At 39.6% G+C, this 14033-nt stretch overlaps 1 protein-coding gene across 1 annotated transcript in view; it reads right to left on the bottom strand.

The window, feature by feature from the left end:
- Positions 1-1006: 1006 nt before the first annotated feature.
- Positions 1007-14033, bottom strand: part of DNAJA2 (DnaJ (Hsp40) homolog, subfamily A, member 2) — an 18592-nt gene continuing 5565 nt past the window's right edge. The window contains exons 4-9 of the mRNA XM_012653971.1: positions 11756-11836; positions 11366-11499; positions 9400-9596; positions 4252-4396; positions 4000-4127; positions 1007-2762 (exon numbers count right to left, since the gene is read on the bottom strand). Of these exons, the coding sequence (XP_012509425.1) occupies positions 2571-2762; positions 4000-4127; positions 4252-4396; positions 9400-9596; positions 11366-11499; positions 11756-11836 (877 nt within the window). The 3' untranslated portion in view covers positions 1007-2570. The remainder of the gene's footprint in view (positions 2763-3999; positions 4128-4251; positions 4397-9399; positions 9597-11365; positions 11500-11755; positions 11837-14033) is intronic.

Consider the following 14033-nt stretch of genomic DNA (forward strand, 5'->3'; position numbering starts at 1 on the left):
ATAAATAAGTGTATAAAGTATTTCCGGGCTGAGCACGGTGGCTCACGACTATAATCCTAGCACTGGGGAGGCCAAGGCAGGACTGCTTGAGGCTGGGAGTTCAAGAACAGCCTGGGCAACATAGTGAGACCCCATCTCTACAAAAAATTTAAAAATTATCCAAGTCTTCACATTTACCCACCATTCACACAATGACTCACCCATAGCACAAACTCCATTCATGTTAAGTGTCCTATACAAGTGTACCATTTATCTTCTATACCATATTTTTACTGTACCTTTTCTGTGTTTAGACACACAAATACCATCGTTACAATTGCCTGCAGTATTCAGTACAGTAACCCGGTACAGGTTTATAGCCTGGGAACAACAGCCTACACCATACAGCCTAGGTGTGCAATACCACCTGGGTTTGTTCACTCTGATGTTCGCGTAACAAAAATGCCTAATGATACATTTCTCAGAATACATCTTTGTTGTTAGCCAACACGACTGCTGATACACACGGGGGACAAGGGTAAACCTTGAAAACATCATGCTCAATGAATACATCCCAAAAGGCTGCATATTAAAATTCCACTGATACAAAGTGTCCAAAATAAGACATTTGGAAACAGAATTAGCCATTAGTGATTGCAACAAGGCTCGGAAATAGAATGGAATGGGTAGTGACTGCTAATGGATTCAGGGTTTCTTCTTTGAAGTGATGAGAATGTTCTGGAATTAGTGGTGATGGTTGTACAAATCTGAATATACTGAAAACCAGCGAATTGTGGCAAATCTTTTAAAAGGGTAAATTTTATGGCATATAAATTATACCTCAATAAAACTATTACAAGAAATTGTGCTGGTGGTATCACATATACTTATTCTCTAGACAGGTGTTCTACAAAGAGCATGTGAAATAAGAGAGCTTAACAGGTTTTTTCCCACATTTCCAGACAGTTTTCTTTGCTATAGTCAAAACACCTGGGTAGAAGAACTGAAAGAAAGACTACACTGAACAACTGTTTTACCACCTTTATTGGAAAGGCTACAAACTTCATATTGCCATTGCATTTCTTACGCTTGAAGTGGTTGTGGGGAAGTAACCTTGGATACAAAACTACTATGCTGCTGAATCTTGCCCAGGCTTGTTGTAGAATATTTTTTGCACAGTGGAGGCAGAGTGGACAGGGCAGTAATTTAAACCTCACGGGCCTTGATTAATGTCAGGACACCTATTTTCATTAGGGTTCTAACAGACCTAGAAATAAACTACAAGTACTATATTTAGGCTCAGGGGTGGCATAATACATTTTTAGTTTTCCGTTTTCCTCTTTGTTCCTTTACAAATGTAAAATGTGCATCTGATGTCTCTTTCCCTCAAATAAGAGTGTTCTAAAAATATCTACTCTGGGAGTGAAAAGTTAATCAGAAGATGAAAAGAGAAACAACATCCTTTTCATAGTTTTACCTGATTTTTCTCATACCAGCTTAAGAGTCTTACTTTTCTATAAAATATTTCAGAAAATGAAAGTAATAATGCTTCCCCCAATTTCAAATATTCAACTTAATGGAGACAGAGGATCTTTAACTTAACATTTAATGAAAACAGCATTTTAACAGTGTCTATGCAGACAGGGTTTTCTATTGATTTGTCGTTACCTTATTTTTCAAAAGGGCATGGTGGTGGGAGGACAGAGGCCCCGGCTAGCCCCAGTGCTCAGGGCCATAACTTAGCAGTTACACGGTTTAGATCCCCTTGACTCTACACAGCATCAACTGAAGCCATTAAAGCCTGTTTCTACCAACCTTTTGCTTTTAAAACTACAAAATGGGCAGGTGCCTGAGACATAAGCTTCAGGCCAATGGGTTTTTAAGGGCTGTTTAAGAACCAGAACTAAGGATACGTTCTCCAGTTTAAGGATACATTGTACAATTCTAAATATGTTCTTCCTTCTAGAAATGTGACACAAAGAATAATTTACACCAACTGCTTTTTATTATCAAGCTTCAGAAACCTTTCACGAGATGGTAAAAAAAAAAAAAAAAAAAAAAAAAACCAAACAAAAAACTTTACAACCACAGCTAATGTAATTTTTCCATTGTTCCCAGTCAGCTCCAAACCCATTGTGTGCAAAGCCCGTTTTTCCCATGCATCTAAATGATAGATACAGGCTATGAAATTCTTTATTCTATTTGTAGCAGCTTATGCAGGTGCAGCCAACACAAAGCTTCAGGACAAATTGTACAAACTTTACAATGTGGGATTTGAATTTAAAATATGAAACATAAAATCTACACAAAACTGATAAAAACCAAGCACAGATACCAGGACTGAAACTTAGGTGTGAAAGGGAGTCTTGTTTCCTTTCAAGTGCTTTATTTTGCTACGGAACAGTTGAAATAAAGCTTTGTGGTTAGTTTAAATTATACACTCTGTAGATACTATACCAATTTTAAAAGTTACACACAGACCAACAGATGTCTGTCAGTTCATCTGCATTGATCAGACACTCCCGCTGCATCGCTGGGAACCAATCAGGCAAACGTGGACAGAAAACCCGCCTGTGCAGTTCGGCTGCAGTTCACTGGTGGGCGCACTGCACTCCGGGCCCGTGGTGGCTGCTGCTTTCCTCGTCGGAACTGTCGTTGTAGGCTTCGCGCCTCTGGCCGCCTCCCGAGCCTCGAGTGGTGTCGAATTCTTGAAGCTCTACCTCCTCCGTTTCTCCAATTACATTGGGAACTTCCGGTCTAGATGGCAGAAGATCTTCTAGTTCCTTCATGAAAATGAACAAACATCAGGTTAGTTCTATTATTTTCATTCAACTTCCCTTTTCATCCAACCCAGCTTCCTTGAGAGTTAAACAGGAAAGCGGACTGGGCTTTGCACTGTGCAGTCAGAGACCAAAGACTGAGGAGCCACGTGCCAAGTCTCCAGACATCTTTTGTAAAACTCATCAACTGCTTAAAAAAAAAAAAATGGAGTAAGTCTGCCAACATTTAAACACTGGGAAATTTCATGCCAGACACACCCTCTGCATCCTTCTCAGATGCAAAAGGCAGGAGTGGGGGGCCGCCCCTCAGGCGGGGGATCCGATCTCCAGGGAGAGCCCGTCCGCTTCCCTCCGCCACGTGCCCGGCTCGGCCCCACACTCACACCAGCGATCCTTGATTCCCGAACAACCAGGAAAACCCATCAGTCACGCAAATATTTAAAAGGCAAAATTTTTTCTCCAACTTCTATTTTTTTATTCATTACATGAAGACAGTGGTATCTCTGGAAACGCTCTGCTTCGTTTCCACACCAGCCATCTCCCAGGTGTGAGCAGCTGTCCGTCGGTACGCGGATGTCCTGCGGGCACGTCCAACTCCACGTGTCCAAAAGGCGATTATCATCTTCCTTCCTAGCCTCCCGCGCCTGTTTCTCCTCCTGTATTCTGCCTTGACAAACTGCAGCACCAGAATCCAGGATGTCATCCTCCATACCTCCTCCTTCTAACCCCTTATTCATTTTTTTGTTTGTTTTTGAGACAGGGTCTCTCTGTTGCCCAGGCTAGAATGCAGTGGCAGGATCATAGCTCACTGCAGCCTCAAACTCCTGGCCTCAAGTGATCCTCCCGTAAAAAGCAAAATTTTAAATCGTGTGATCTAATTTTAGTACCAAAAACAAATTGCAGGTGACAAAGCAACTATTAAGAAACTTGGGGCTGGGCACACCTACTATAATACTAACACTTTGGGAGGCCAAGGCACAAGGATTGCTTAAGGCCAGGAGTTCAAGACCAGTCTGAGCAAGAACAAGACCCTCTCCTGCCCAACACACACACATACACACAATAGAAAAATTAGCCAGGCCTGGTGGTATGCGCCTCTAGTCCCAGCTACTCAGGAGGCTGAGGCAGGAGGATCACCTGAACCCAGTAGTTCAAGGCTACAGTGAGCTATGATTTCGCCACTATACTCTAGCCTGGTCAAATAAACTTGGAAGACATCTGTTGCTTAAAGAACACTTACAGAAAGTTTATCTGGGTTGATCCAGTTGTTTTCAGGAAATTGCACATCGAACTTTATGTAAAGATCACCTTTTTCAAAGGGATTACGATACTGTGGCATTCCTTCACCTCGAACTACGCGGACACATCCTATTTAAGTAAGAAGGAGATGATTAAGAATTTTATCCAAGTCTCTTTGAGAGTTACCCACTATAAAAATTTACAAAATTGTAAGAACACATGGAAACCTGGATCAGAAAAAATCAAGATTTACCCGGTTCAATGACTTTGCCAGGGGGGTACTTCACCACAATCTGACGTCCATCAAGATGCTTAAATGTGAACTGAAATCCACACAGAGCTTCAACAAGTCCTATTTTGTATGTCATATGTAAATCATTCCCATCTCTTTGAAATACCTGTAAATAAAGCACACGAGAAACACATTTTTTTCTTAAAAATTATGGGGCCATGCCCTGTTGCATTACGCTCCTGAATCCATTTCGAAAACTTAACTCTACCATTCACTGTAAAAGCCCAAGTGCCACTGTGCCTAATTCCCTCAATTTATACTAGGAAAGCTAGCTACTCCCAAGCTAGAAACTTCTAAAAGGAACATAGGCCTGAACTGGGATAACAACGGCATATGAGAGCAACAGAGCTGAGGATCCAGAAACAACACCGGGTGTATTCTGCAATTATGGCCCACTTTCTGATTCTGCCTCTGGGCAAGAAGATACAGAAAGCCTAGAGGGCTTCCACAGAACAGGCTCACCCTGGAGTACTCACCAGACATGATCATAACAGGGAAAGGGAGGGGGGTCCAAGTTAGACATAAAAAACTCAACCAGTAATGCTCAGCCAATAAAGCGAAGGGGCTCTATTCCATGCTTCGTGCACGTACAAACAAGTTTTTACCTCACCAAAATTCAAAACTTACTTAGATGAATGTCAACTTAAATTTTAGAGATGGGGCCTTGCTATGTTGCCCAGGCAGGTCTTGAATTCCTGGGCTCCAGCAATCCTCCTGCCTCCGCCACCCAAAGTGCTGGGATTATAGGTGAGAGCCACCAAGCAGAGGAATGTAAATTAAACAGCAAATGCTAACGCTGGCTCATTCAACATTACATTAGGTAATGCTAAAGGTACTGAATAAGCACGAAGAATGTTTCTGAGTTTTCAATGTGTAGGAAAAATACATCCAATTTCTCACATGCTCAACCCGTATTTTTTGCTTAGTAGAATTTATACTTAAATTTTTGAAATTTAAGATCAAAAACGGCAAGTGAAAGGCCGCGTTGATTTCTTTGAACATAACAGCCTCCCTTCTATCTTGGCTGGTTCATTTAGAGGGAATTTGAAAGGCAGGCTCTTTTCCTAAGTTATTGTCTTAAATTTATCCATTAAACAAAGTTAAACCACTATATTAACCAATGATTCTGAATGTGGTTTTGGACCAGCAGCCACAGCAACACCAGGAACTGGTGGACACACATTTTTGGGCCCCACTCGCTATCTACTGCTAGAAACCATGGAGGTAGAGTACAGCGATCTGTGGTTTTAACAAGCTCTCTAGGCAACACATATATGGGAAAGTTTGAGAACAAATCAGTGTTTATTATATATGTACAGATACTCAAGTGTTCCTCACAATGGAACAATAACGTCTGTTTAATGCAGGACTTTTCAATGCTTTTAAAATGGTAAGTATACTATAAAATGCCAGTGTTCCGAGAACCATCTTCTACCAAACATCCTTTAGTTAAAGCTGTATTAGAAGCAGGGAAGTGGAAGGGATACCACAGGAGAGTTCAACTGAAATAATTTCACCAGCATGGTGGCTCATACCTATAAGCCTAGCACTTTGGGAGGTCAAGGTGGGAGGACTGGTTGGGGTCAGGAGTTCGAGACCAGCCTGGGCAACACAGTGAGAACCTGTCTCTACAAAAAATTTAACAATTAGCTGGGCATGGTGGTGCACTCCTGTAATCCCAGCTACTCTGGAGACTGAGGCAGAAGGATTGCTTGAGCCCATGAGTCAAGGCTGCAGTGAGCTATGATGATGCCACTGTACTCTAGCCCAGGCAACAAAGCAAGACCATGTCTCAAAAAAATAAAAAATAAAAAAAAAAGAAAGTGATTTCAATTAAAAAACATCTCAGGGTGGTTGCTGGGGTGGAGGAGCTAGACAATTTGATGCTAAAGTTTAAACAGAGAAATAAGCAAGAATGCCAGAGAGTTTTCAAAAAAAAAGATTAATCAGGAGGGACTACCCTCAAGCACCAGATAGTAAAACACTGAAAAGTTATAACAATTTCTGAAAAGCAAAAGTGCAGACTACAGAGGAGTAGCTAACATCACCAGATACTGTGGTTCTGTGCTGTACAATGCACTCTGGTATACAGACCATTGAAAAACACAAACAGGCATAACTGAACAGGCAAGAAGATGAATAAAGAAGATACAGTACTCTCAAAATTGAATGTTTTCTTTTTTTTTTTTTTTAGACAGAGTCTCACTCTGTTGCCTGGGCTAGAGTGCCGTGGCATCAGCCTAACTCACAGCAACCTCAAACTCCTGGGCTCAAGCGATCCTCCTGCCTCAGCCTCCTGAGTAGCTGCAACTACAGGCATGCACCACCATGCCCAGCTAATTTTTTCTATATGTTTTTAGTTGTCTAGCTAATTTCTTTCTACTTTTAGTAGAGACGGGGTCTCACTCTTGCTCAGGCTGGTCTCGAACTCCTGACATCAAGTGATCCTCCCGCCTCGGCCTCCCAGAGTGCTAGGATTATAGGTGTGAGCCACCATGCCTGGCCAAAATTGAAAAAAATCGAATGTTTTCTGATCGGACTTACACTGTTACAGCCATAGCACCCACCCTAATCTCATTATGGCCTTATTCTTTCGGTGCGGGTGTTGGGGGTAAAGAGCCAAAATAACTGCAAGGTTTTACGTGAACAAATAGCTAGCTCCCTGTTCCAGTTCAAACTATTTAAGCTTTCTTCAGAAGACTAAGAATATTTTCAGTCATATAAATTAAACAAGATGCCTAAATCTCTCTCATCTTTGACTCAAATTTCTTGGTCACAATGAAACCATCAAGGAACCAGAACTTCATTCTAACCCTCACCATCATCTATTTTCTACCACAGACAACCAGTTATGGCTGCCTTCTGTTGAAAATTCCATGTAATTCCACTACTGCCAACAATTTTAAGAGATGACTTACTTCCAAATACCTCCCATGGCCCCAAGAAAGCTTATTCATAATGTCATTTGATACTATAATATCCTTCCTGACTGAGGAGGGACTGTTTTTCGTAAACAAAGCGAAGCCCAGGGAGGCCAAAGATGGGAGTCAGACCTTAAGTCTCTTGCCTCCAAATCCAGTGATCTACTTTAAAATCCCAATTATATAGCAACATTAAAGATTCAACTCAGGGGTTAAAAAAAGGTTGTACCATTGGTTTGACATGTCCTAACCTGAAAAATATCACCTCTCTTCTCCAAATAAGTATTACTTTTTAATTTCCTCACTATCCTCATGCTGCTGCACTGCCAGACATCATTAGACAACTGACCCCAAACTACTCCAGTGAGTTTTATCAATGAAAACATCTAGGTGTTACTGAGACCTTGTCTCAAAAAAATAAATAAGTAAAAATAAAATAAAATATAGTTTAACCTACACATAAGCAGACATCTGAATTATTTAGCTATCTTTCCATCTTTCTGCCTCTTATTCCTTGTATGGTAGAATATGCACAGCAGGCAAGATTGAACAAATCAGGATGTAGCTAAAACATCAAGAATAATCTTGTAAGAGTCACAAATATTTTAGCCTACAAGACCCTAATACAGAATTCTAGAAATTACTCTTTTTATTTTTAGCAATCTAGGACACTCTTCCATTTGTACATTTGGCAATATCCATGACGGGCCAAAATACACAGTAACTTATAGCTTTGCTGAAGCATGAAGTGTGACTAGTACACCCTGAAAGGGAGTCTGGGGAGCAAGTCACAACCTTGTGAGGGAGCACAAACTCCTAGTATCTGCATCTCAACACGGCTTTGTTGTTCTCCATTGGATGCTTGCAGTGATTTTAAAAATTTACCCAATTTGTAGAAATAACCATCAAATAGGAGAAAATTTTAGTGTAACCTAAAAAAGTGGTTAACCTGTGATGTAGAGACTTTCAGAAGAAAGCCTGAATAAATGTGATCAGGTACAAAGCCTTCCTGTCAAATTCATTTACTCGAAAATTTTGGGCCAGGCGTGGTGGCTCATGTCTGTAATTCTACCACTCTGGGAGGTCGAGATGAGGATCACTCGAGGTCAGGAGTTCCAGACCAGCCTGAGCAACAGCAGACCCTGTCTGTACTAAAAATAGAAAGAAGGCCGGGCGCGGTGGCTCACGCCTGTAATCCTAGCTCTCTGGGAGGCCGAGGCGGGCGGATTGTTTGAGCTCAGGAGTTCGAAACCAGCCTGAGCAAGAGCAAGACCCCATCTCTACTAAAATTAGAAATTAATTGTCCAGTTTGCTCAGTCTCTAAGATCTGTAGAGAAAAAAAAATAAAAAAAAAAAAAGAAATTAATTGGACAACTAAAAATATATAGAAAAAATTAGCCGGGCATGGTGGCGCATGCCTGTAGTCCCAGCTCCTCAGGAGGCTTAGGCAGGAGAATCGCTTGAGCCCAGGAGTGAGGTTGCTGTGAGTGATGATGATGCCACGGCACTCTAGCCTGGGCAACAGAGCGAGACTCTGTCTCGAAAAAAAAAAAAAGAATCTGGATGATTACTGATGGGGTGTTTCATGAATAGCTCCCGGTATATTCTTTATGAATAAAAGTATACAGTGTACTATATGGACATTAAAAAATACAGGTGCAATATTATAATCAAAAAGACATATACTAGACCGTATTCTTCAGAAACTTTTTAAAAAATACATTTTTAAAACCCCAGAACCCTTTTTTTCAAGGAAAGCTCACCTGGCTACCCAATAAGTAAAACACATCAACAGAACAGCGCTGAGGAATGAAGCCCTGTCCACTAACCACCCATCAAAGGAGTTTCACAGCGAAACATAAGCTGCTTTACACCGTCTGGTCCAGTGCCCCTATGTTCATAAACAAGGAAACTGAGGTACAGAGAGAACAGGATTACTTAAGGTTGCACTGCTAACCAATAGCCCAGCCAGGACTTCAATCGGCTCCTACAGTGCTTTTGATTCCACCTGCCTGTGAGTCTTACACGAGTCAGTCTTACGACTTAGCTATGCTCCCTTAACACCTTTATCTATGTTCAGTGTTGTTCCAGGGAACCCGAACAGATCTAACCTATTTCTCACAAGCAAGACCCACTTATGAATAAAAGAAAACACAAAAACAAAGCAAACTGAAAAAAGGGAAATTACCTCATGTTCCTTCTCTTGTAGTAAAAGAACAATGTCTCCTGGTTCCACTCCTGGGGCCTGGTCTGCTTCCCCAGTGAATGTAATTCTCTGTCCATGTTTCATGCCTTTGTCTACGTGGACTTCAAGAATCTTGACTTCTTTAATCACCTTCTTCCCTTCACATTTTTTACAGCGGTCCTTTTCATTAATTACCTCTCCTGGAAAGAGAGGTCATTGAAACTTCCAGCAAGAGTACTATACTGTATTCTTAAGTAAGACAGGTCTTGGTAATGCCCTCATTCATTAAATACGTTTTGTGAGTTTCTTTTAATATCTAAATTTTTGTTTAAAGTACAATTCTGAATAACAGAAACTCACATTTTACTGCAGTTACCTGAAGGAACCAGCTACCAGCTATTCCAGAATGTAATGTATCTTAACACTCTGGGATCCTGGCTCTACCTCCTACAACTAAAACAAAGCCTGAGGATCAAGGAAACAAAAATCGGTGGTCAGATGCTGGGGCTTCTACAACTGCTTCTTCAGGAAAGGGTTTTATTTTCAGTTTTAGTTTCATGTAAGTTTAACAATGGACAAAGACAACCCAAATAGAAATTTAAATATCCTTTATGGCTCATTATTAAATTGTACAGTTGAACTAGAGTTTATTTATTTCATAGGCTAAGTGCCGTTCAGCTGTTCTACTTTGGATCTTCCTTTCACTTAGGTACACTATCATTCCCAAAACCAATTAGAGATGGCTGAATTTTAGCTGGCACTGAGTATGTCCATACCATGTTTAGGACAACACAGATTTTTCTCTTCTATGTATCTGTCCAAGATATTTGATTATGGTAATAATAAAACAAAACTGAAGTTGTACATAGTATAGTATGGAAAAAAATAGCACCAATTTCTATTGGCTGATTACTGCCACATTTTAACACTTAGAAGATGTATATAATTGATGACTTCAGGGACCACTTTTAGAACAGTACTTTTTTTGAAAAGTATGATCTGCAAAACACTAGTTCTTCAAAATGGTGATGGTACACGGGAAGAGATTTCAGTCAACATTGGTTTCTTGATAGCAGGAACTGTTAGCAGCGTTAATAAGGTAAAATGCATAGAGACTCTAAAGGAAGGGAGTATAATACGTAGATTTTTAAAATTATCTCTCATCACTTCCAACAGCAACTGGAAAACAATACTCTAGAACTGTACCGTCTAATATGGTAGTCACTAGCCACTTGCAGCTATTTAAATTTAAGTTTAATTAAAATTAAAGATCCAGTTCCTCAGTAACATTAGCCACATTTTAAGTACTCAATAACCACAGGTGACAAGTGGCTACCATACTAGACACTGGAGATACAGAACATCTGCATCATAGCAGGAAAAATATTCTATAGATAGCATAGCTGTTGAACAGGGGTTTCACACAGGCCAAACTGGGAAAGCTACTTGCTTTTGTATATAGTTTTATTAGAACACAGCCACATCCATTTGTTTACAAACTGTGGCTATAAAAGCACTAAAAAGTTAGGTAGAGGTGAACAGTTGTGACAGAAACGATTCCACCAACAAAGCCTAAAATACTTCGAGCTTCAATCCCAATATCCACCCTCGAAAGCTAACTAAAGCTTACAGTAAAATCCTCCACGTATCAGAAAAACTAAACAATTTGCTGTCTCCTCCTTTATCAAATATAACCTTTGAAAATACAAAGGGACAAATAATCATCTTGCTCATCTTTTTGGAATTAAAAAGACTAACCTTTCATTGACCATAACACAATGCTGTTTTTCTATGTTCACTGGATACACCCATAATGGAACAATTATTTTCACTTTTTAGAAAAATTTCATATTTTTTCTTTAGTAAGATGAATACAAATAGCCTTTTAAAAGAGAAAAATTATAAACTTCTCCAATTCCTGCATTCCCAAACCAGCCCAACAGAAAAGCAGAAGTATTGGCACAGATACCTTCTCCATTACAATCGGAGCACACAGACTGCATCTGTTGTACCATTCCCGGAGCTAGCTGCCTGATCATGATGCGTACACCTCGACCTCGACAAGCACTACACTTCTGAACAGCTCCAGACTTTCCACCTTGGCTAAAGCGAGCAAAAGTATAAATTAGGTTTTTTTCTGATAGACCATTCCAGTAAGGCATGACAAACAAGTATTGTGCTTTCACCTTCATCTTCAATCCCCAATAACTAACATTTAAAATAACTTTCAGAAGCATCAGAAAATGTTCTATTGGGTATTAAGTTTTAAATGATGAGCAATTTATACCTGGTGTAGACTTTCAGCATGTCACTGAAAGAACAGACAAAACATACTGCATAAACCAGAACACACACTTACCCACTGCATGCACTACAGAGTACATTCTTGCTAAGTTGGAGTTTGGTTGTCTTGCCATTATACAGATCTTCTAAAGATACTCTGGGGGAGAAAAGAATCAGGTTCAAACAAATTTTGCCATGTTTCCTTAAATAGTAGATATAAATGATAGCTGATACAGCAAATTCCACTGTATCATTCTAAAACAAAGAATTCAAAAACATCTCACATTAAACCAATTCAACTGACTGGGGTTTTATTTTGTGGTCAAATTAGAAGATTTTATGACTATAGACAGCATATATACAGATGGTGCTCAAAGCCAGAACCTACAGCAACAGGCCAACAATTTGCTGTGCCGCAATTTCTGATACAGCTGATGACTACACAAACTCAAGCTAAACAACCTTCAGAGGTGTGAACCCTCCACCTAAGTAACTCCTAATCACAACCCTCTGAAAGAGCTACTGTTATCATCCACATTTTAAATTAAGTAACTTGCCCAAGATCACATAAGTGTCTGGCTTCAGAGGCTATGCTCCACTACAAGGCTCTGCTCCTTCCACGGACAATTTAGAAGGGCTATAAAGTTGCATTACATACAACTTTGGAGACGTACGGCATATGTCTCCAAAAAAAGTGGCCTTATCTACAGTGTGACAAACAGCATACAAGACTTAGAGGTTCTGAAGAATCCACCAAATCATAAGCATGTACGGACAACTTTTACCAGATTTTCAAAGCTATCTGTGACCCAAAAGGTCGAGTAAAAAGCCTATTACCCAAATTCCTCAAATTGTATACATTAAATATGTATAGTTTTTTGTATGTCAATCATACCTCAATATAGTGTAGAAGAAGAGTTTCTTAAAAATATGCAGCTGATAAAACCCAACTCACTTTCATTCATACATAGCACATTTGAATTACAGAACCAATTTCCAAACTAAGCTAAAAAAAAAAAATTCTGTGTATATCAAAAGTCTCACAAATACTATTCATTTAGGATTTTGGCAGCAATGCATTTAACAATTTGGTTTTCCCCTTCCTGTTGTGTTTTAAAATCTCTTTTCGTAGTACTGGTTGTGTACACCTTATCCAAAATACTTGGGACCAGAAGCATTTTGGATTTCGGAGTTTTTCAAATTTTCAAACATTTGCATATACGTAATGAGGTACCTTGGGGATGGGATCCAAGTTTAACACTCATTTATGTTTCATACACACCTTATACACATAGCCTGAAAGTAATTCTATATAGTATTTTCAATAATTTTGAGCACATAATCTGTGTTAAATACATATTTTTTTTCTTTAGTGCCAGTTTTCAAAATCACGTGTTAAGTAATTAAAAACAATTTTTTTTTTATAGAGATGGGGGTCTTGCTATGTTACTCAGGCTGGTCTTGAACTCCTGGCCTCAAGCGATCCCGCCTTGGCCTCCCGAAATGCTTAGGCTTACAGGCATGAGCCGCCGTGTCTGGCCTCATGTGTTAAGTACTTATGTGTGGAATTTTCCACTTGTGGCATCATGTCTGTGCTCAAAAAGTTTCAGATTCTGAAGCAGTTCGGATTTCAGATTAGGGATGCTCTATCTACAATGATTTACTTTAATATCCCGGGAGTTAGAGGAACAAAAAAAAAAGTTTAAGATATTTTACAAAGCACCTGTAGTATTTTGTTATATTCAAACTTTGCCAAACTTATTTTTAAGTTAAAATGTCTTAACGTTTTAGGTAGTATAAGAATAACATGTTTGTGGACAAAACATTACCAACAACACTTCCAAATAATGACATATGTACAGCTTAGCCTTAGAAAAAAGCACTTGTTACATCTGTCCTTTATACTCTGCAAGAACTTTTAACCAAATCACTTTTTAAAAAAAATAGGTTCTTACTATTCAATATAGTACTGGAAACAAAAAAAAGAAAAAAAATTTTAAAATAGGTCTTTTCCCCTCTATATACTAAATTACAATTAATATGCAAAACCTCTATCACTAGAAGCCAGAAATGTCCACATTTCAACATGGCCAAGGAAGGAAAAATGCAGGTAAATTTTGGCAAAGCTGGCACTCTCCACCAGTGGGACCTAAACCGGCACAATCTCTCTACAAAGCAATTTAGTTGTATTTATCGGCCTTAAAACACTGATGCCTGGCTGGGAACCTCTGCCAAGGAGAGACAAAACTGATATAAAGATACTCATAACAATATTTATTACAAAAAAAAACCCTGGCGGCCGGGGCGCGGTGGCTCACGCCTGTAATCCTAGCTCTCTGGGAGGCCGAGGCGGG

The sequence above is a fragment of the Propithecus coquereli genome, unplaced genomic scaffold (assembly GCF_000956105.1).
Source record: "Propithecus coquereli isolate 6110/MARCELLA unplaced genomic scaffold, Pcoq_1.0 Scaffold436, whole genome shotgun sequence".
NCBI lineage: Eukaryota > Metazoa > Chordata > Mammalia > Primates > Indriidae > Propithecus > Propithecus coquereli.